This window comes from Buteo buteo, chromosome 5, assembly GCF_964188355.1.
Source record: "Buteo buteo chromosome 5, bButBut1.hap1.1, whole genome shotgun sequence".
NCBI classification, from domain to species: Eukaryota; Metazoa; Chordata; class Aves; order Accipitriformes; family Accipitridae; genus Buteo; species Buteo buteo.
The window spans coordinates 9,974,977-9,998,823 of NC_134175.1; the positions used below are offsets into that span (position 1 = coordinate 9,974,977).

General features: G+C 44.9%; 1 protein-coding gene across 1 annotated transcript; it reads right to left on the reverse strand.

The window, feature by feature from the left end:
- Nucleotides 1-7,206: 7,206 nt before the first annotated feature.
- LOC142031539 (up-regulator of cell proliferation-like) lies at nt 7,207-10,797 on the reverse strand. The gene is given in 6 exon segments (XM_075029182.1): nt 7,207-7,440; nt 7,442-7,542; nt 7,756-7,954; nt 8,257-8,739; nt 8,907-9,065; nt 10,771-10,797. Coding segments are annotated over 6 exon segments (1,203 nt in total).
- Nucleotides 10,798-23,847: the final 13,050 nt, after the last annotated feature.

The window sequence follows — 23,847 nt, forward strand, 5'->3', positions numbered from 1 at the left end:
TACCGTTGTTGTTGTTGTAATTTCTCTGTGTTGTCCCAGTAAACTGCCTTTATCTCAACCCTCGAGGTTCCAGGGTTTTTTTCTTTTGTCTCCTCCGTGTCCTCCCTATCCCACTGGAGGGGGGCAGGAGGAGTGAGCGAGCGGCTGCGTGGTCCTTTGTTACCAGCTGGGCTGGAACCACGACAACATGCAATACCCTAACCCAGTACCTACTGTGAAGAGGTCATTAATAATAATCTTACTGCTACATTTATAGACATTTTCACCATCCAGCTGCTCAGGTTTGACAAAGTCTTCCAGAGCTCCAGTGACACATGAGGCTGCCTGGATGAGAATGAAAGGAGAGCACTAAACTCCTGGAAAATCAAAATCCCAAGAAATAGCTGCCCATGTGGTATCAGAGTTACCCCAATAAACAGCTACCTCTGGGCGGTATCAGAGTTGCCTGTAGTACATATGGTCAAAAATCACAAAAGCAATCAACCTCATCCATACAGCAATCAGACGTGTATTGAGGCCCAAAGCAGGGTGGTATGACAGTATCACCATGGCTGTAGATACCATCCTTACTCTTTGCCCAGCTGACACCCAGCACTGGGAGACCTTTTACAGGGCTTCCACAGAAGCAGCACAGGAGCCCAGTTCCCTTCCCATCCATCACCAAGCTCTTGTGTGGTAACAGCCCACAGTTTTACATCAGTGGAGTTTACTGGAGATAAACTAGTCCCCTGCAGGAGCCTTAAAACATTTTGCACCACAATTTCAAAACATCTTACCTTGATATCCAAAGGAGTATCAAGGAATGCCTCGTAGGTGTCAGAAGTGGCTTTGCAGATGAAGCATGTTACTGGAAGGCAAAGAGAAATCCTTCTCAGGTTGGGAAGGAGAGTAACTCTGCCCATTTCAATGACCAACACATGCTACTTTAGCCACAATGGACTTACTGCTGCATACTAGAAGCTGTTTACCACAAACAGAGAAAGACCCACAGATCATTCTAAGGACAGTAACATTTTTTAAAAGTACCTCTGGATCTCAGAAAGCCCCCAAATATTTGATGGATGGTGGTAGTTGCTTGAGAAAAGATGTCTAAGCTGGAAAAAAATGGTAAGGCAGAGAGTTACCTCCTCCAAGAGTTTTGCTTTGTCTGAAAACCTTGGGTGTAGGGTTTCCTTGATGGGAGTACATCAAGGAGTCCAAAGGGCTCAGGAACACTGAAAAGGTAATTTGCTTGCACATACTTGCTGCTTCCACTCAGACAAGCTCTCTGCGTGGCATCGACAGTATAGCATAAGAACTCGTCACCCTTTCTTGCATGCCAAGCTGGAAATGTTCTCCTATTCCTAAGAAGAAAGAAGTTAGTAGTTCACTCCTACAAGAAGGGAATAAAATGTGTAAAAGCAGCTGAAATTATTCTAGGAATCCTTGGGAAGTGACAAACAGATTTACAAGGAGATGTTCGTAAAAGTATTCACACGACTGGCTGTGCTCAAGAGAGAGCAGGTAGTTGGCCAGAGGGGGTGTATACATCAGGCACTGCAGGACAGAGTTGAGGAAGCACGTATTGCCCAGGTTGCAGAGTCCTGCTCCAGCTCTCTGTCTTTGCTGTCAGTTCATGCAAATCTCTGGGGGAAAGGGGATCCTTTGTGGAAGAGCCATTACCTCAGCAATGACTGTAGGGAAATGGCATTTGAAAAGAGGTGAGACAATATTGTTGCATGAAAGCATATTTTAAAAAGTTGAGTTCTGTACAGGAGCATCCAGGACAACCTGTAACACAGAAATGTCAGGGGAAGCCTAGGACTGCCATTGACATTTACTGGTCAAGAAACAGGTTTGGAAAATAGTCTGTTCCCCTGCTTACTTTGCTCAAAGTCCAACAAACCCACACTCTGATTTCTGTGCCTTGGGCTACCTTCCTTTCCCTATAGAGTCTTGAATTGGATTATCAGGTCAAGTCTTCCCTATTCCTGATCATAACTGATGAAAACAAGCAAGTACCTAGCCTAACCCTACTGATGTCAGATCTTTCTACGAGCAATGTCATCTTTCAAAGTCTTGTATATAGTGGCAGAGGACTGACAAAACGTGTTTTCCTGTGTCTAATCGAAAATACCTGGATAAGTCTGGCTGCTATCAGGAAACATCTGAAAAATCACTCTAGGTTGTCAGCACATCAACATTCAGGGATGGAGCACCAGCCATGTCTGTTGCCTTTGGGGATTCACAAAGTCCAAGCCTGCTGGTGAAGCTGTTACTCACAGGATTCATTCCCCTTTGTGGCCATTGTTCCTCTCAGGAACAGAGGGGAAAGTTTTGCATGACAAAGAATGTCAGAACACCCAGAAAGAGATCAGTGCAAATCCCATCACCTGATTGCAAAGAAATAATTGTAGCTCAATAAAACAATTTTAAAAAAAAAAAACAAGTGCAACCCATAGAACAGCATCTGTCATCAAAAGTGTTTCAGTGGTACTTGTAACTGCTGCAGAGCTGCAGGCTGATAGCCCTGCTGTCCCTGTCACAGGACTCCAGTTGACAGCAATTACCAAGGCCCTTTTGAAAGACTGCATTGCATGTCACCTTCTTTGAAGAGGACCTGCTGCTTACCTGTGGCTAGCATTAGCAGCAGAGTCCCTCAGGCTCTCCAGCCCACACTTTCCCACCTTGTATGCAGGAGTGACCAGCTTTCAGCCACTGCTTTAACAGCTGCATTTGCTGTGCTCCTTTTCTGTCTCTCTTCCTATGGCATCAATCAGGCTGGGCTTCTTGTCATGCAAGGCTAAGTTCAATGCCTCAGACTATGCTGCCACCCCCCTACTTACCTATCCTCAGATATGGTAAAGAAATAAGAATTAGCAAATAGAACTCTACCCATGGCCTTGTCCAGCCTATAAAGGTGTAATAGCTCAGCCTACAGCTCAGAAGATATAGAACAACCTATACTTTTATCCCATATCTACCTACTGTATGATCTGTCCTCAAAGTTAAATCATAATTACCTTTGAAAGAAGATGGGAGTTGAGGAGAAGTGGGCAGGAAACAATAAATGGTTGGAAAAAAGTAGTCACGCAAGTAGCAAAGGAAGGAGCCAAATTATCCCGAAGGCCAGCTCAACCCAACTGGCTTTTGCTGACCCGCATTTCAGGATCCCAGGCCCTGGCCAGGTGAGCTCACAGCGGCCGGGCAGGTGCCGCATCACTGTCCCTCGAGCCATGCGACCACGTAGCCACCACAGCCCAGGCACCTCCTGCAGTTGGCAGCCAGCAGCTGCTGGGCTTCCCCACATGCTGCTGGCAAAGGGCTGTTCGTCCGCTGGCAGAGCTCCTCCTCTTCCCCAAGCCACACAAGCCAGATGAATAAAAACGTGCCCTGTGAGCATCCCTGCCACCAGTGACATAAACACCTGCACAAGCCAGCTTCCTGCGCCTGCCCAATCAGGAATTGTGCCACAAGTGACATCACAAGCACCCGCACAAGCCAGGTTGTCATGCTTGCCCAACCAGCTACTCAGCCAGCAGTGACATCACGAGAACCTGCACAAGCCAGGTTCCCACACCTGCCCTATCAGGTACTCAGCCACAGCTCGTAACAACCCCATGCAACCCTACAGGCTTGGGAAGAGTGGCTGGAAAGCTGCCTGGCGGAGAAGGACCTGGCGGCGTTGGTTGACAGCCAGCTGAATATGAGCAGGCTACATCTTCACTCTTTCCGACAATTTTAGCTGAAATTTTCAGCATTACCTCTTGCCAGTCTTCTGCACTAAATTAAAATCCATTTTAGATCATGTCAGAAGAATGCCAGTACCATAGGTTATTAAATCCTACAGCTACAACACCTGGAGAAAACTACCTGGACTAGAGTACACTCATCATATTAGCCAAGTACCGAAGTCCACGCTTCCATTCTGCAGAGGAAAGGGCTTGTTTCTCTGAAGTAATTGTTCTTCTAGTAATCTGACCCCAGATTATACAAACGAAAACTACACTTGGACAGTCAGAAGCAAGCTTAGCTCTTTAAGGAGAGTCATGCTTTTGATAGCATATGTCCATATGTTCCATGTGGTTTGCTCAAATTTTTATGGTTTTAATATTTTGTACCTTCTGTGACAACTGGTTTGCTGCTAGATAACTTTATAAGTGAGATTTGATAAATGATCATATATTAACATTATAGTTGAAACAATAGACAAAAGTATAGCCAAGCAATTAACTAGTAGAGGTAGTTACTCATAAGTTTTGCAGTTCTTTGCTCTTATGACTAGATGTTCCTGTGCGCTAGATGAGAACAATGTTGAAACTGACCACATGTGATTGAAACTGCGTTAAGGTTCAAGATCAAAGAACAAGGACAAGAACAAAGACTTCAAGGACAGCCAACAGCATCTCAAATGGGTCAGTGGTCGTAAAAGCAGCCTTTTGACTCAAATGAATTCTTCATTGCACATGATCGGATGTAGGCAGTACTATGATAATCAGTTACAATAATTTTTATGTATATGTATACTAATCTGATTAATATGTAATTGTTACTCCAAATAACCTCTTTGTGCTGAAGCTGTGACATGCATGCTAGGTGAAATTATTCCCCGTGCATCCAGTGCTGCAATAAAGAATGCCTACTTTCTAAAACTCCAAAATCAAGTCTTAGAGAATTTCTTTGACCAGCTTTTCAGTATCACTTCTTTGGGGGCACAGTCGTTAGCAAGGCATGCCTTGTGTGTACAAAGGGTATCTTATGTCACAAGACCTTTGTGGTCTTCTTAAATACATCACTTCTTAAGTACATCATGCCTGCGAAAGAGTCTTTAGGAGATTGTGATCCATCCCTTGACCTCTGATGGGGCAATGAAGAGTTTGAGAAAGTTATGGATGTTTTTGATGTTCCCCAAAGCATTTTGTTCCTAGGTATCTTCTAGCCAAAAGTCGAATATTTACAGCCAGATTTTACATCAGCCTGTGTACAGTGCTGAGGAACCCTTTTTTTCCTGCACGATCTTTGTGCACATGGAGCTGTGTGTGTGGAGTGCATGGATCTGTGTTTGTGTGTGTGTGTTTGTGCAAAGGGTGTGTGCCTCTTGTCTGAGAGCAAAAAAAAGGGCTTTGCTGGGCCCTTTCTGAGGCTCTGTCCCTGCTGGGGTCCCTGCCCTGTGACCGTGTGCTCCAGGGTCCCTCTGTCACTACAGAAGGGGAAGAGTCAGGTCACATCCTGGCTTTGGGAAGTGGCTTCTCCTGCCACCCTACAAGCAGTTGGGTGGCAGAACTGAGCCAGGGCAGTGCCAGAAGCTGGACACTAGCAACCTGGGAAAGGTTGGGGGGTTGGAGTAAATGTGAGCTGTTTGGTGCACCAGATCATGGCCCCCAACATGATACTCCCTAAGAAGAACTAGCCCCTTTTAGAGTGAGACTTGAAATGCAGCTTATCAAGAAGGTTATTGCATAACTTTTGTATTGCAACACACTTGCAGGAAACTAATAATTCCTCCATTGACTATTAATAAACACACTGTTACCGAAAAAGCCAGTCAAAGAAATTCTCTAAGACTTGATTTTGGAGTTTTAGAGAGCAGGCATTCTTTATTGCAGCGCTGGGTGCATAGGGGATCGCTCCACCTATTGTGCACACCGTTACCTACAGCAAACAAAATTTATATTGTTCTAGTCATATACATATTCATGTTATCATTTACATAGTGTTCCCCCCTTTGGGCATGCGCAGTGTGAGTCATCTTTTTTCCCTAGTTAGCTGGCCTTGGCAAGTTTTAATTACAAAAACTCAGCAGAACCCAAAGCTTATCATCAGGGCCCAAGTCTTCTTGCCTGTTGATGCACATCAGGCCCCAAGGCCTCCTATTGGTGCCTTTAGCACATACCATTGACAAAGCTCAAGGTTTTCTTATCTAACTAGTACATACCAAAATTTCAAAGTTATTCAATCAAGAAAAAGTTCGTCACTACAGCGATACAGTGAAGTTTTCCTTCTCATGCCTTTATTCAAGGCATCAACACCGCCATTGCTCATAGTATCACTTTGCCAGGATATTGCTGCAAGTAATACTGAGTTCCAAGTCTATCATGTAGGATACACAGTTATGTTACCATAGGGAAATCTCATAAGTCACCCACACCATTAATCTGCTATCCTGCTGTGCTCAGTATCAAGGTATAAGCCTGTTCCTCCATTCAGGTTCATCCCTCCCTAGTCCAACCTTCCATAACAGGTCTTTTGGACACAGGCCTGGTGGAGAGTCTGGTGAGGTGGCCAAGACGTCCCTCCCGCCAGTGTTCCAGACCACCTGGGTGCACAGGTCAGCCTCACCACTGTCCACAGGCATTTGCATTTGAACTCTTCAGTAAATCCCCCTGTTCTTTCTTCTCTGCCTGATTTTACACTTTATTCTCCCTTCGTCCTTTCCCTGCATCCACCTTTTTGCCACTTCTGGTCCTTCTTTTCTCTTCCCAGATTTGTCCCATATAGACCAAGTACCCCTACTGCCTTTTTCTCATGGTTTTAGTTTTGTTACACCTGTATTCAGATTCCGTGTTTCTGACATGGTTACTTAAGTAACTTTGGCTCAGTAGTATATTATTGATATTGTCAACAAGATGAGAGTGGCCTTGCATTGCAGCACTTCCTTCTGACTGTACTGCTCACGCTTGTTACACTTTGTCTACATCACATGTTTTCTGGACAGATTTAGCTTTTATTAGCCTGCCTAATTCCAATTAAGCACAAGTCAGCGTGCATGCCAAAGCAGCAATATAAATCATTTTGTGCTCAAACCCTACCTTTGCCCTTCCATAGCTTTCATCATACTGCTGGCTGCCATCAAAAGCTGTGGCTGGTTTTGAGGCCTGGTGTTGCAGCTTGACATCCTGCTCACACTATTTGGGAATGCTAACAAACTTTTATTTCAGACATTATAAATCACAGTTTAAAAGATGAATCAACACACAGTGATGAGGAGTCACTGTCAGGCTTTGAAGATGAGCTACTCATCAAATGCATAGTAGACAGGTAAATGCCTCTGTCCGTTCAAATTCTTCAGACTTCTGGGTCTTTGTAAACCAAAGAGATCCAGAGACTGTTAGGGCATGTGTATTCCTTACAAGACTCAAGAAAAAAAAAAATTACTTTCTGTCCATTGAGTCAAAAAATCTCTATGGATTTGTGTAGCCATCTTTGCCCTTCCAGCTGCTCAGGTTGTTAAAGAGGAAACTGCAGGCCAAATATGGGGTTGAGAAGAGTGGATTTCCTTGTGCTCTGCATCCCCAACACAGCTAGCACCAGCACCCTGGACTTGCCCCCCAGCTTGATGTGGAGTTGAGCCAACACATCAGCCACCCACTGGTGGAGGCTTCTCCATCCACCAGCTCCATGAGAAATCCCTTCCAGCTTCAGGTCAGCTGCTCTATCTGGGAGTTGGACAGGTTATTTCTGGTCCTGACATTTCTCTTCCTTGGGCCATTGAACATTCAGCCTTATAAAACTGCCCCAGCTCCCACATGAAAAGCCCCACCCCTAAGGAGCTCTCCAAAATGTCTTTGTTGAGCATGATTAGCAACTTCAGGTTATTCCCTGATTGCTCATTTTACTGTTTGTATTGGGCATTCAGCTAGAAAAGCTTCCTGGCAATGTGATCCAAGTTGAATTTCAGCTATTTCAGGAAATGTTTTCCCACTGTGGAATGCAATCCTATTGTAGTAATAAATTACATCAAACCAGGGGTGAGATCATAGTGCTTTTGCTGTCTACATAGGTTCTGTATTTTCTCTGTCAGCTGAGATTTGTAATCTTCAGTGGCAACGTCTCCCAGCTTTCTCATGCGGCACAGCTCTTTCTCTACTCTGGCCAAGTTCTTCCAGAGCTCACCCTGCAATTGCAGTGTCTCCTGCTTGTCCTTTCCCATATGTGCTATTCCAGAACTGATCTCTGTGGTCAGTTTGCTTCCAGTCTTGACATTTTTCACAATCATTGCCCACCAAGATCTTCAGATTATATGCCACCTCGGCCATGCTCTCAATGCTCCCTCTCCTTTGGAATTGCTGAGTGTGGCTGCTATTATGTACTGGAGGCCTTTATCAAACCTTGCTTCATTTGTGCTACTAGTTTTTATGAGCAGACATGCCCTTGTCAAGCTCAGTGCAGGGGCAAACTCCTTCAGAAAACACTCCTCCAGTATTTTCTTGGTGGTCCCATCCTGGTCACTGATGATGAAGCAGTATTTGGTGGTTGAGCCTGACAGACTAGATATACTCTTTCACCACCTTCACTATGAACACTGTTGAGAAAACAAAACTGCACCAAGTGTGATCTCATCTGTCCACGAAGGTTTATAACTGGAAGAGGCTCTGGGAGGAGCCTGGACTTCTCCTTCCTGTGAGGAAAGTGCCAGGAAATTTCTACCAGCCCATCCGCAATTTCCTGCAATGCATCACCCAACTCCACTTCCTAGTGGACAAAGAAATTTTGGTGGTGCTGGGAAGGACTGAGAACAGTGTTGAGGAGCTTGGACTTGGAGAAGCTGCAGTGCCCCATCTGCATGAAGGAGATGGTTGGCATGGACATGTGCACCCAGCTCTCCTCCTTGAACCCTCTGCCTTCTGGCAGGGGGTGCAGACTTCACCTCTTCACAGTGCCCCTCATGGCCCAGAGCAGGAGAGTTCACTGGTAGGTGTCAAGGGGAGGGAGCAGCAGTGGGAGAGCAAACTGACACACAGCCATTTTGGAGATGAGCTTCTGAGGAATGCAAACAGGGGGTGTGAGGAATCACTCCTATCCATCTCAACCAGAGAAAAGAGATTGTCAGAAATGACCAGGTCATCTCCATCCACACTTGTTTGTATGCTAGCACTTCTTCCATTTCTCAGGCTCATGCTTCTGGTCATGCCATGCAGACCCATTACTTTCCTCAGAAGATGCCACGGTAAACCTCCTTGGGTCTGAGGCATCTGGTCATTCATGCTTTGCTTAGTGATCTCAAGGATGTCTGTCAACTGCAGCTTCCTGATCTGGTGCATCTCCAATTCTAGCATTGACAGCATAGACAGAAGTCTTTCTTCTGTCTGGAAAAAACAAGCACATAAGCAAATCTGAATGTCATTACCATTCACTTGATGTTAGGGTGTAAAAGGAGTCACAGTTCCTGAAGAGAAGTAACAAACCAGGAGATAAATAGGTCCTGAGAGCAATCCTGGAAGAACAGTGTCTAGGGGACAGACTGAGGAGACCTCCATAAGATTAGTCCTTGAACAGTGGAGGTGCTCAAAGGTGCTGCTGTACTTCATTTTACATGTTCTTTAGGTCCTGCGATGCTCTCACTCAGTCTGGTGTTGGCTAGGCTTGGTGTACATCAGAGGAAAATGACAAGGACACCCTGTTATTGGTGCTGTCAAGTCATGTTACTCATAGCCAAGCTCACCCTAGCTGTCTCAAAGCTGGAGCCATCTAAGCCTCCTTGTAGTGTAAGTCCTAGTTGTTGATTCTGACAGCCTGGTGCAAAAATTGGGAATGCTGCATGTTCCCAGAATATGTCCTAGTTTTACCCTTGCTGAAAGGTGGTCATGGAGCATGGAGGGGCAGGAGAAACTCTTTATCGGCTCTGATATCAGTTACTAAGTACCTGCAACACATTCTTTCTGGGAGGGATGGTAGCCTTCTTGTACCTATCAGAGTGTTCAGTCCCAGGGATACCAGCAGGGCTTGTAGACCACCACACACAGGTGCGTGCCCATTCGATGGGACACTGTCGGTGCTTGGTGAACAACACTAAGAGCACTGCCCCCGTGAGCAGTGTACTGTTGAGGCTTCTGGGCCACTGCCTACAGCACTGAGTCCACTCTCCATGTACTGTTGGGGCTCCGAGACTCTTGCACACGTCAAAGTGCTCAGTCCAAGGCATAATGGCAGAGCTTGTAGAACATCACACACACCAGAGCACTCAGTCCCAGGATTCTGGCAGGCCTTGCAGATGAAGGAACTGCGCAGTGCAAGAGCTGAGCCAAGCACCCCTCTCTCTGATGCTCCCTCCAGGAGGCCTCTCTTAATTCCAGTGCAAGAGCTGGTGAGAGCAGTATCAGCTTGTCCTTCTCTGACTGTCTTCTTTTCCCCTCCCTCCTCCTACAACTCTTCTTTCCTTCCCTTTAGAAAGAGTCTGAAAGCACAACTCCAACTAAGAACATAATACACAGTGTTACAGTACAGTTAATAACCCTTTCCATAAAATGGACCGTATTGTCCATTTTTCAGGGAAAAGGGGAAAAGGAGGCACTGTGGAGCCGGTTTCACCATGCTTGTGAGTAGCCAGACAGCTAGAAAGGCAGGTTCAACCCCAACTTAGTGGAAGTCAAGAAACGGCTTGCTTGTATTTCGTGGTAGGGTGGGGTTTGCAAGAAGCTTCCTGAAAATAAACTCTCAGTGCGTTATTGCTCAGGAGCATCCTGCTGCTGTGGGGAGCTCTGAACCACCACCCCAGGCAAGAGACAGCTACAGTTGGGAACCTGATGAAATAAAGCTCATCGCTAAGAGCTGGTGATAAGGGAAACTGTTCCATGAGGGCCTGCTGCATCATGAGTTCTGTTATTCCAGACAATCACACAACAGAACTGCTTCTCTCAACCAAGTTCCACACTGCAACCCACTGGTTTCATGCCACTTTACATGAAAAAGTTGTTCCAAAGTCATCTAACGATTAGGCAAGAGCCTTCTAACTTGCCAACAGATATGTCTTCATACTTGTATGCACCTGCACATTCTGGGGTCCCCTCTTACCAGTTCCTTTTGCTGCGTCTCTTCCATTCTCAGTTATCCCTAGTGGTCTACGGTCCACAATCCAGCATTCATTTCACAAAGCTAAAAATTCCAACAGACAAGACGACCTTTTTTTCATTAGTTGGATCACTGTTCCCCGTTACAGGTTAACAGGTCTTCTCATTTATTCTTATTTGCCTTCAACTCTTCCACTAAGGGCCTATGGGATGCCACAGGACAACCGCGATAACGCCAGCACCCCAGCCCTTCTGACACATCTTTGAAAGCCTCCCAGCATCATCTGGTATCACAGATCAGCAACTTGAGCAAGACTGACTCCAGGTATGCCTGGGTCAACAGACAAGCAGCAAGAATGCTGCAGAAATAGAGTGGCTTTGCAAAGTTTGACCATGATTAGTAATTGGTAGCATGGGTGTTACTGCTTAGTCCAATTGTGTTGTTCCTCATCATTTGAAGGGTATAACACCCCTGTGTAAAAGCACATTTGGGGTGCCCCAGCTTGGCTAGGACCCCTCATGCCCATGAATAAGTATTTACCCGTGTAATTCTAGACTTTGCATCCTAGCCTCTCCCATCGGTCGGCACAGGCCAGTTGCAAATTTTTGCAAATTGGCAGGCGTTTCCTTCAGCAGACAGGATGGAGCTGCAGAGCCCCCGCTGACCTCTCTCCCCCGGAAGACACCACAATGCCCCCACAGCCAAGGACCGAGCCTGGAGCTGCCCCCATTGCCACCAGCCCTTCTCTGGGCGCCCCATGCCCCCAGCCCCCCTGCCCCACTCCCCGGGGGGGGCAACAGCCTGGCTTTCCCCAGTGGTTGGGGGTGCCCGCAGCCCCAGCCCCAGTGGGGCCTTACCTGCTGTGGGGGGCTGAGCTGGCTGCCGGGGACAGGAGCCACCCGGGAGCACCTCACGGAGTGCAGGGGGTCAGGTCCCACCGTGCCCAGGCAAACACCCAAAGGTGGGTGCAGCTGCACCCCCAAAGTCCCCACGCGGGGAGCAGTGGGCACTACGGGGCGGGAGGGGAGGCCGAAGGGTCTGGGCAGCCCTGGAGTGGGCAGGGGCCATGGCTGCAGTGCTGGGGCAGGGCAGAGAGCGCAGTGAGCATTGCGCCGATATTTGGCAGGGACACTGAGCGGCAGCGCTGGGGCTCACCGGGTGGCACCGGGTGGGGGGGGGGACCTCCGGGTTTCCCTGAAGAAGGGACCCTTTCAGGCGGTCCCTGTCGTTGTTGGTTGTTGGGCCAGCATACACACTCACAGAGCCGTTGGGGTTGTCAGGGACATCCAGAGCTCATCTTGTCCAAGCCCCTGCTGAAGGAGGGCCACCCTGAGCCGTGTGGACCCTGGGCACCACTGAAAAGAGCCAGGCTCCATCTTCTTTGCACTCTCTCTTCAGATATTGATATATATGGAGAAGATCCCCCCAGCCTTCTCTTCTCCAGGCTGAACAGTCCCATCTCTCCGTTGCTTCTCATGCTCCAGTCCCTTCCCCATCTTGGTGGCCCTTCGCTGGACTCTCTCCAGTCTGTCCCTGTCTCTCTTGTGCTGGGGAGCCCAGCAACGGACACAGCACTCCAGCAGTGGCCTCACCAGTGCTGATCCCCTCCCTTGACCTGCTTGGCAGTGCTCCTCCTTGTGCAGCCCAGGACACTGCTGGCCTCCTTTGCTGCCTCAACTTCAACGTGGTGTCCATCAGGACCTTCTCTGCAGAGCTGCTTTCCAGCTGGGTGCCCCCAGCATGTCCTGGCGCCTGGGGCTGTTCCTTCCCAGGGGCAGGATTTTGCGTGTCCCTTGGTTGAACTTCAGGAGGTTCCTGTCAGCCCATTTCTCCAGCCTGTCAAGGTCCCTCTGTGTGGCAGCGCAATCACCTGGTGTCTCAGCCACGTGACTGTTTTTGTTGGTTTGGTTTCTACATTTTTGACTAGCAAATAAAAGCAGAGGAAGGAAACCAAGGGAACGAGGGGTTGCATACCTCTCATTTCTTTAATTTGCAAAACCTACTTAGTGTTTTACTTCTAGGTGGTCCTGCAGAGCAGCCAGTCCGAGACTGCTGAAATCTGGGAGCCTCCCCTGGGTGCATCACTATGCCCTTGCAGAAGCGCTGCTCCTGAAATCACAGAGCCTGCCTTAGTTGAGAGAAGAAAGTAGGAGGGACTGGGAAGAGATTTCTGCTTTCTTTTACAAATGGTACTTGGGGACCATATTTCCTCACGCTGCTGGAGAACCCACAGTGTGATAAAGGAGGCCAGGAGGGAGCTGGTCAGGGTACCCCCCAGGGAAGAGAAGCAATGTCTGGATGAGGAATGACCCCACCAACCCAGCAGTCAGGCCACTGGCTGCAGCCCCAGCCCTTTTGGTCCCCACTCTCTGCCAAAGGCAGAGAGTTACTTTTTTCGTTGGGAAAACAGTTCATTGACCTGCTCTGCCCACTTTGATAAGGAAGTCACAGGTGACTTCTTCCTCATTTTTGCTGCTCAACAGCTGGTAATACCTGTCAAACCAAATCATGTGCTTTTGGGCAGTTCCTCCATCTGAACAGCATTCACTGTTAGAAGAAGTACATGGGAGGCTATATCTGAAGTTCTCATCCACATCTTGACACAGAATGCAATGCCTAGTCCTTTTTCACTTTGGCTTGAAGCCCTCGGTTCACCTGTCACAATCTGAGCATTAGCCCTCGTGTTTCTCTTTCTCTTGCTGATTCTGCAGAATCTGTTGTGTTGCTTGCATACTTCACTGTGAAATTCAAAAGCAAGTATTGTGTTGCTGTACTTTCCAGCCTGACTGACAGTCCCAGAGAGAGAGTACAAGGGTGCGCTGCTGCTGGTACAGCTAGCCCACACTGGCAGCAGATGTCAACTTTGCTTGCTGCATGTGACACAACCCACACAATGTTGAGGGCTCTTGTAACACCCTAAACTCCCCAGTGAAAATCTACCAGGGGCCGCACCCTCCTTGCACTTGCTTGTGCCCATATGTTCCTAGTTACAAGGCTAGGGAGGATCATTTGTCCAGACTTCTGCCTGCTTTGGGGTTGAGTACATGCTTGGAGAACGTGGGGCATGAAACTTCTCCTTCCCAAAGCACAGAAGGGAAATAAGACACAAGTACAGAAGAGGTAGGAAGCATTTTTTGCATGCCCAGTTGCCTCCAAATTCCTGGATAATCATATTTGTTTATGGGAAATTTGCTCTTCTTACATCAACTTTGGCAGTAGTGAGGTAATGGGAAGACAGCAAAAAGAATAGAAGGGACATTAGGATCTGGAATTGCTCTTTCATTAGCAATTGTACTTTCTTACACAGCACTATGAGTTCATGCCATGCATTAAAGAGCATGGCATCTCTGCCATTAGCACGAGCTCATACTGAGCTGATTGCTGGACTTAAAGCTATGTTCATGAGTACTGTTACTTGCTATTTAGCACAACAGGTGAAGAGGTAAGATTTTCTATACTGGTCTTGAAGCACCTCTCTGCCTTATTTGAAGAAATTGTCAATGGTACAAATACAGAGAAATCTTCATCAAGATCATACTTGCTACGTGATGTACCTTAACTGAGCACAGAAACAGAGCAGATTAGAGAAAAAATGCACCTATCAGCATCCTATCTCCAACAGTGGCCAATATGAGACACTTAAGGGACAGCTTAATAACAAAGCGGTATTCCCCTGCTGTGATATTGTCCTGCCAGCTTTCAGCAATCGCTGGTAGATCAGAGCCTGCCTCAAGTAATTAAATATTAAACATATTGTTTTCCTGGGAAACTGAGACACCCAGAAATGTAACATATCTTCTCCACCGGCTTGCAAAGAAAACTGAGAATCACATCCAGTGCCTTAGAGAAAGTAACAGTCTGTGAAACCTTGCACTTTCCTTTAAAGAAATCCACAAGGAGAGTCGCCGTGCTGGTTTTGGGGGGGCAGACAGTATCTGTGTCACAGGAAAGGGATGTGCTAATGTTAAGCCAAAGAAACCTATCACTGCTCTGTAGGGCCAAACCTACTCTGTGTTCCTCTATCACTTCGCACAGTAGGTTCCCAACATGGTTAACTGCTAGGATTGGCTTCTAATGGGCAAGATTTCTCAGGAGTCATTTGCAGAATTGTCAGGGAAGGGCTTGCCTCATTTATCAATTTTCTAGATTAACCATTCCCAGTGGACGCAATACAGGGTAAAGAATGGGGACAACTCTAAATAAGAGGATGCAAATATTTCAGAGTGGTTGGAGAGCTCTGACTACTAAAGAAGAGTAGCTGGGGCCTTAGGAACTTTTAGCTTTACCAAAGATCAAACAAGATGAACTTTAATCTGAAAAGCTGTATAAAACTATCTGTCCCACCATCTGAGTCTCTATTGATTCCCTCTTCAAAACTTTGATATTGCATGCCATTTCTTCTCTAACTGCACACACATAAACCTCCAGCTGTGTTAGTCTCTAATTCTGACTTGGGTAAGAAAAGGTGAACATCATTATTTATCCCTGAATGAAATAGGTGTATACTTTCTCTGCAAAGCTGGACTTCTCTACCTGGCAATGGAAAATGAAAAAAAAAAAAAACCAAAACCCAAAACAACCACATCGAGTTCTTTGTTTCAGGCCACCTAACACATTTTTCATTTTGATTCCATTCTATGAGCCTACACACCCTCACGCACGTGTGTGCACACCCACTCCCTCTTTTTATCCAACTGTCACGATCCAGTGTTGCAAGACACTGACCTTCCATGGTATCCAAGGTCTGCCCTTTCCGGTTCACTGCCTTTGTTGATCTGCCATCATAGCCAGCATAAATCCTCTCTTCTTTAGAGAAGATCCATCATCAAAGAATTAATGCTGTCACGCATCATTCTCATGAATTGGTAAGAGTGAGGTCTGTGCATGACAGACTCCAGAAGTTGCTGCAAGATGCAGATGAAGTGTATACTCCAGTTAAGATAGTACCACATAAATTAGCAGATCAGCTTTTATTCAAAAGCTTTTATTTCAGCTTTTATTCAGTTATTGCAGCCTGTTTGAGAGAGGTTTTATCAACTGGAACACTGCACTGAGGTTGGGTGCTGTGTACTGCCAGTTTCTAACCCAGTCTCCACAAAAAAGGATTTTTTTCTTTGTGGAGCCACATGTGTCTGCCAGGCCGCTCACCACAGCCCTGAAGGGGCTGAGTATTACCGGCGTGGTCGGATCCTGGTAACTGGACAGACTGGGACTGAGAAAACAAGACACAGCAACTGTTGGAAACTTATCAGAGTTAACAGGAGTGTGGATAGGAAACACAAAGCTTTATGCTTTATAAACAAGCTTAAACCCTGTGCTGTAGTAAAACATCCACTGGAGGGTGTGCGTGCACACAGAATTCAATTGACGCTTCCTACCCAGGAGGACGGCATTACTGAGAAAGGTGCAAGAAGAGCTTTGTTTGCAATAAATGCAACAACGTATTTAGTATTGAAAAAAAAAAACCATCGAGCACATTCAGCAGCCATGCAATTAAAACTTGAAGGAGGATAACCTACTTGAAAACCACAGTTACCAACCTATAACATAGGCAAGTTCTAATCCTCTTGAAAACAGGGATTTAGCAGCCTAAAAACCACAGCCTAAAGAAACTGTATTCCAATTCAGCAATTTCAGAGTCACATTGAAAGGGATTACAGAGAAGAGCTGAATTCAACTTACGCTTAAGCACTCTTAGGATGGGGTCATTAAACTTTACTTTTCCTTTCGTATTTCTGCAAAGAGCTTGATCTGTACTCAAGCTTTGTGTTCTAGAAGCTCTTTCCAGGCTTACTCTTAGAACAATTCTTTTCCCTGGATAAAATAGGTTGAGTTTCATAAGAAAACGTGCAACTTTTAAAAGGAAAACACAAGACCTACTGTATGTGGTTTAAGTGCCATTCTTTATTTACCAGTATCTCCCATCTGTTCTGTGTAGGCATTCACGCTTCAACATGCACCAGCTCCAGAGTGAACCAACTCTCTTCTTGCTATTCATGACCCAGAACAATGGATTAGTGATCATCCTGAACCCTGATAAGAAATAGTTTACATCTATTTCAAAATTTTTTCAAAATAGTAAATAATTATTTAAAAATTATTTGACTTGCATCTTCCTCTTTTTAATCTTTTATCACAGAGAAAGACCATGTTATCCAAAACCACATCCAAGCTGCCCATAACAACATCCCTAGGCCATGCCTGGCAAATCAGGAGAAAGGCCAACAAAAACATGAGTCCTTAGACAGCCCTTCCTTTTTCTAGACTACACGCTTCCAGGATTTCCACTGCATCTGGGCTTTTTATTGGTACAGAGATGGGAAAAAGAATTAGATTAGCATTGTTACGTCCCAGTTCTGTAATGACTCTCAAAGAATTTGGGAGGTATTTCTTGATGTCAAGAGCTGGGGCGTAATGGGATCACATTTCATTTTGCATCCATGTCCAGCATTTCTAGTTTTGGAGAGAAGCTTGAAGTTGTTCACATGTAGAACAGTTTAAAGATGAGGCAAGTAAATCCACCACTTGGAGTCAAACTTTTGTCATGGTTTCAGCCCAGCTGGTAACAAAGAACCACGCAGCCACTCGCTCACTCCTCCCACACCCCTCCAGTGGGATGGGGGGAAGAAGCGGAGGAGAGAAAAGGAAAAAATAAAACAAAAGAAAAGGAACCTCAAGGGCTGAGATAAACGCAGTTTACTGGGACAACACACACAAAAAAAAGGAAGTTACAACAACAACGGTACTAATAAAAGAATATACAAAAAGAGTGATGCATAGTGCAACTGCCCACCACCCAGAACCCGACGCTCCACCACTTCCCCAACGAAAGTCGAGGACTCCCCCCAGCCCTCTCCCCATTTATATACTGAGCATGATGTCAAATGGTATGGAACAGCTCCTTGGCTAGTTCAGGTCAGCTGCCCCGGCTATGCCCCGCCACTTCCCAGGTTCCTGTAAAAATTAACTCTATCCCAGCTGAACCCAGGACAATTTTTTAACACGATCTCAAGATTTTTGCAACAGCTTTCCAAGAAATACAACAAGGATTTAGGTGGAGGATGGTCTGGAAAACACAAGGCCTTTGTCAATAACAGTTGCGCCATCAGTATATGCTTCCTCTGTTTCTGAAGAGAGAAATCTTTCCTCCACTCCAGGCCCTCACATAAATTCGGTCGTACTAAGCCAGTACAGTAAGATATCATAAAAATAGATGCAGTCTGATCCTTTAAACATTTCATAAATGGAATTTAGATTTTCATTACCTGCTACAAAAGACTTGGACCTCGTGGCATGCCAAAGTGCGGTCTTGCTGTGGGTATCTCCATAGTTGTTCTATGCTACAGACAGACATTTTGTGATGAGGCAGGTTCCAAACTCTGCAAATTTTCTGAGATGTGTGGCTACAGGAAGCTTCCACTTACAGCCCCATGGATTCCATCGGAAGTTCAGTGCAGTCAATGGGGATCCTTCAGTGAACTCTCACTCTTACTAAATCCTAAGAACTAGAGTGCAGCAACAGGCACTTAGGCAGTCCTTCCTGTTTCCAAGAGCAATAGGTAGCATTTCCTGGACCCTAGTATTCTGTTTCAACTCCTACATTCACCAAAGCCATTTCCTAAAAAGTTTCAGTACACATGTTCTCACTGTCTTCCCATGACAGAATCTCCCTCTAATATCCATAGGTTTTTTTCCCAAAATGTTAAACAGGCACAGTTTCCTATAGAACACTAGATATGAGGGAGCTAGGACATTACACAAAAATTATACTTCATTATTTCATTTTTTCCCACTGTTAAAAATCCTCATTCAAACTGCTTTCAAGCACTGTGTTCAGTAGTCCTACTGCACACCTGTAATCTCAGCTCTCGCCACAAGAATTGCACTGTACACCTGCTAGCACGCACTTGGCCATCTGTTCTACTTTTTGTCATAGCAGCAGTTTGTGATGCTAATTAAAAACAAATATACGTATCTCAAACTATTTACATTTCTTTTTTGACACAGCAGTAATTCACTCTTCTGCACTAATTAAAAGTCTTGCCTACCTGCATCACTTTTCTTTTTAATCTTTTTCCTCAGCTCTCTGGTCACTCAGCCCTAAAACAAGCTCTGGAAATATTATCAAGAGATGTCATACTGCATGTTGTAAAGAGCATTTTCATGGTTTGAATAGACAACACCCTGATTTATTTCCTACTTAAATACTATGACCAGTTCACTGATAAAGTTCCAACTAGAATAATGTAAAAAAGTGATAACATGAGGAAAACGTGTTTAATTTCATCCAGGGTTCATTAGAAAATATTTAACTTTTACTGATTCTTACTGGTGGTACAACATCCTAAAAGCTGGCCCTGTTAAAGACTGAGGAATGGATGGACTTTTGTTCTTCTTAAGCTGCATGCAGTTTTAAAAAGGCCTGGGTCTCATGGTGTGGCAAGGAAAGGCTGATGTGAAGTCCACCCTGCAGGAGAAGCCCTGAAGTATCTCCACTCGCATGGTGAGATATTTCTACATGTTTAAGCAGCAAGACATTTCTCTTGAGCTTGTGTGAGGGGAAATGACACAAGTGTGAAAGAACAGCAAATGCTTTTCCAGAATAAGCTGGAGTGAAGTAGATGCCTGTGACTGTTCACTCAACTCCTGCCCGGATTTTGGGTAGCAGCTCATGCTAAGGCCTACTGTCTGCTGGCAGCAGCGCCATTGGGTCAAAGCGAGGGCGATGCATAGGTAGGACAGGTGCCCAGAAAGCGCTAGAAGGCCATGATGCAGCCATCATCACCTGCAGCTGGCTGTCTCCTGCAGCCATCATCTTTGCAGATTGTCAGGCAGTTTCCTCAGAATCTGCTAACACTTTGAAATGGTATAGACCAAACTTCCAAGTGCAAAGGTATCAAAACATCAGCTTACCCAGAAAGCTCTTCAAGCAGATCCAACAGCAGCTGGACTGCTGAGGCTTTTGTGCTTCCTGGTGGGATACAGGGGACGCCCACCCTGTGACAGAGGAGGAAGGATAAGCACTCTCACCATCGGCCAGGCAACTCTTTCGCTCATTGGTTGCACAAGTTACGAGTTATAAATTGTGAGTTATGAATTAGAGAACTTGAGAGTGAGAAACCTCATGACTTTAAGCGATGAATTAGTGAATTCACGTGTTTGACTAGACTGTGCAAAGGGGACTGAGCCCTTGTTTATTGTGTTTGTTTGCTTGTTTTCCTAATGTGCCCATAAAATAAAGTTTAATTTACAGAGTACAAGGTCCTCTAAATTTGAGGGATCCAAACCGTCTATGACAGTGCCAGCAGAACAGTACCTCAGTAGGTGTCAGTGTGAGAAGTTGAATTTTGTCTCCACGTGCCATCTGTACCAAGTTGACAAGCTTGCCTTTTGTAAGGACATGACACTTGCACTTTTTCATGCAGTTCTTATTTCATCCAAATACTAACAACACATCAAAGTTGAAGTGAGGACTTGTTATTTTACTCTTCAGCATGATGAACAGGAAAGCAAAAACACAGTGCAAATTCCTGTTGACATGGTGCAGATGGATCTCTACATATGCACAAAATTGACTATGAATGCACTTTCAGGCTCTCCTGTTGAATATTTGGATCTCAGACTGTCCAGTCCAGAGCAGGTGCTGGCTTGAAAAGCTAATAGAGCAGCAGAATAGAGCTGTTTGGAAACTAATGCTGTTAACAAATGCTTCATGCTGGTCAAAGTTTGCCTCTCTCTGCAATTCATTACAAGCAGTGCTTCCTACAAAGAAAACAAAATAGAATATTTAATTATAAACTCATAACTTAGACCAGTCTAAGGCCACATATACCAATGCTCTGTTCAACAAACAGCTTGTGCACTGAACAGCATTGCTGGGTTTCACAATTTTACATTTGGATTATGTGCCTAGGAATTAGAATGAATATTAGATCAACTGCAAGAGCCAGCTCACAAACAGGAAGGGCCAAGAAAATTACCAGAAACAATACAGAAACAACAACAACAGGACAGAAATGGCACGTGTGAATCAGCATAACCAGTACCAAGCAGAAGAGAGAACTGTCACATCTGAGGTGACTCATGAGATTTCTCAGCAGATCTATTCACAATGAAACAAGAGAATCACCTACTTTGATCTTCTTCAGAAAGGTTTTCTTATCAGGTATTAAAGGGTTAATGAGATAGTGATACATTACAGTAGAAACTGAGTTGTCCTGTGCAATGGGACTAATCACTGACCTACCTTTTTTTACAGCCTAGGTTGTAGGAAAGCCAAACATGCAACTATGCATTACTTGTGTGCAACAGTTTCCTTGCTGTGTTTCTGTACCAGTCATGATGATCAGAGTATTGCTCCGTCTGTTCCCTCTGTGTTTTGAAACAGGAAGCCAGTCACTTCACACATGGTACATTCACGATACATCCATGCTGATTCCTGGAAAAGAAGGGACACTGCAAGGAAGTGCAGCCCAGTATGGGAAAGGAGAGGCATATCAACAAAAGTGTCAAAAGGGGTGAATTACTTTCCAGACCACTGTGCTCTTAGCCGGCTGCAACTCCCATTGACCACAGTGACACTGACAAATAACACGCTGCCTCTGCTGCCTGCCTTCACATTCACAGCACATTTAGAAACCAGTTTCACAAGTTAGTTATAGAACCTGGTGCAAGCTTGCAGTAAGCTCCTACCTCCCTGGTACCATTCTTGTTTCTCATGCTTGGATTCTACGTAACAAATTTCTCACCAAAGTAGGAAAAGCAAATGACAAAAAGGAATAATTTTTCAGAACTTTGTTTCGGTTGAACTTCAATTCCTGATACAGGTGTCACTAGCTCAGCCAATTTTTCTTAAATACTGCCCCCCCCCCCCAATTGTTATAAATTATAAAACATGAGAATCTAAATCTTTCTTGCCATTCTTTTGTTTTTTACTTCCATTTTAGTTATGCTTAGGTACCTCTAACTCCCAATCAGAAACTTATTATTTAACAAAGTCATGCTAATGTCAATGAGCTTTAGATCAAACTTCTAATGTTAACAAAGCAATTAGAGAACTAATAATTTTGCCCCGCTTTGTAAGGTAAAAATCACATAGCTTTTAGCTGATTTAAAAATTCAAATTTCAGGCTAGTGCCATGGGCACCATCCTATTTGATTTAAGCATCTGGGAAAACATGCTTTTAAAGAAAAACTCCCCACTGAGGCACCAACAGCAAATCCATAGACTTCAGTGAAAACTTTCACACTGACTTTAATACACTTTGGACAAAGGCCATCTCTAGATTGAGGAGCTCTGTTACAAATGGTTCTGGCCACAGCTACCGGCTGACATAATTCAGCTGTGAAGGAGGTTGCAGCCTGAGAAAACTGACTTTGCTTGTTGGCAAAGCTTGAGAAGACATGCCTTAAAGGAGGAAAATAGGAGTGCTTTGTGCCTCTGCCCTTCCTTCTAGCAGGAGAATGAAAAGTGGGTGCTGGTAAGAGGAAATAGGGTGGCCAACATCCAACTAATTCCTTTTATTTTTCATGTCTTTGATGTACAATTTCAATGCAACTTCCTCCCCTTTCTGAAAGGCTCACTAGATCCATGTTTATATGCACATATTCCAAAATGCTACTCAAAACTATTTCCTAGTTACATCTGATACCAGTGTGCGCCAGCTGGTAAGAAAAATCAGCAACATGCCTCCCAACCTAATGAAAAAGTCCAGCTGTTTTCTGCCCATCACCACTGTTTGCCTAGAACACGAGCTCAGCTCACACCTACCTGGAAGAGTCATACACTTCAGTAGACACATTATTTCTAGCAAACAGGGCGTATTAGGACTCCCATCCCTGCCTCATTATGCAAGGACCCTATAAACGATATAACTGGAAAGAATACCTTCTTCAAGGTCACAGCTGAGGACAGACTGGTGGGAGCAGAAGCAGTGAGCAATTTTTGCAGATGAGCTGGAAATAATTTCCAGTTCATCTAGGTCTCTCTTCTTTGTCCAGTGCCTTAAAGAACCAGACGATTTGCTTTCAAAAATCAAACTGGTGCATCTTTCTTTTGAGTTTTTTTTTTCTTTTTTCCAAGTCAGATTGGGTGAAATTGATTATTAGAGGCACAGGAAATTTAGAGGCATTAGCTGATGCCCATGGGAACCATGCTATACATAACAAAACAGATATTCTTGATACTCTGGTGACTGGTAGAAGCTCTGATGATTCCATCATATTTTTTTGTTGCCACTAGGGAACTTAATGGTTGAACACTTGTTGCCAAAATGATTTGCAACTAGAATTCCTGGTGACAGTTACATCCCTGGGGATATTGCAGGGTGCATGTACGTATCTAGTTGAAGAGATAGATATACAACAAGCAGATCACTTACACAGTAGTATGCAAGTTGCATTTGGCTTCTAAGGGTCTCATCAGCAAGGAAACAGTCATTCAGAGCTACACAAAATCATACCCTGGAAGCCTTAAGACCTTATGTTATACCAAAGGCTGAGATGCAATGAGAGCAATTCTGGTAGACAGCATGGTGGTAGGAGTTTTCTGTCCCTTGTGTTTGGAAGGAAGGGCCAAACCTCAACAATCTGGATGCAAATCTTACCTGCAAGCATGTTTTTTGCACTTTTCCCCCCTAACAACCAGCTCCCACAAAACATTCAGTATAGGACAAATCATAACCAATGCATCATCATGCTCAGTCTTGTACAGCATTTCTCTTAAGAATCCTGCAGCACATGGCTCTACACCAGCTCCCAGGTGACACTATACCAGGATTAATTTTGACTTCCTGTAACTATGTGCTTGGAGAGTGGCTGAGGACCAATTGATCTGCAAAACTTATCTCCCCATGTGATAGCATATAATGAAAGTGCAGTAATGAATAATGGGTATAGTGGAAACAAAACTCTTAAGAGTACTTTCACATTTTTTCATTAATTTACCATATGGTTTTTTTGTACTTCACCTCTCTATGTCTGCTTACCTAACCTAAAATTACCATGAAACACATATTGAGAAGCACTGAGAGGTTTCATTAACATTGGTCATGTTATCTGAGATGTTTGAAGGAAATAGGT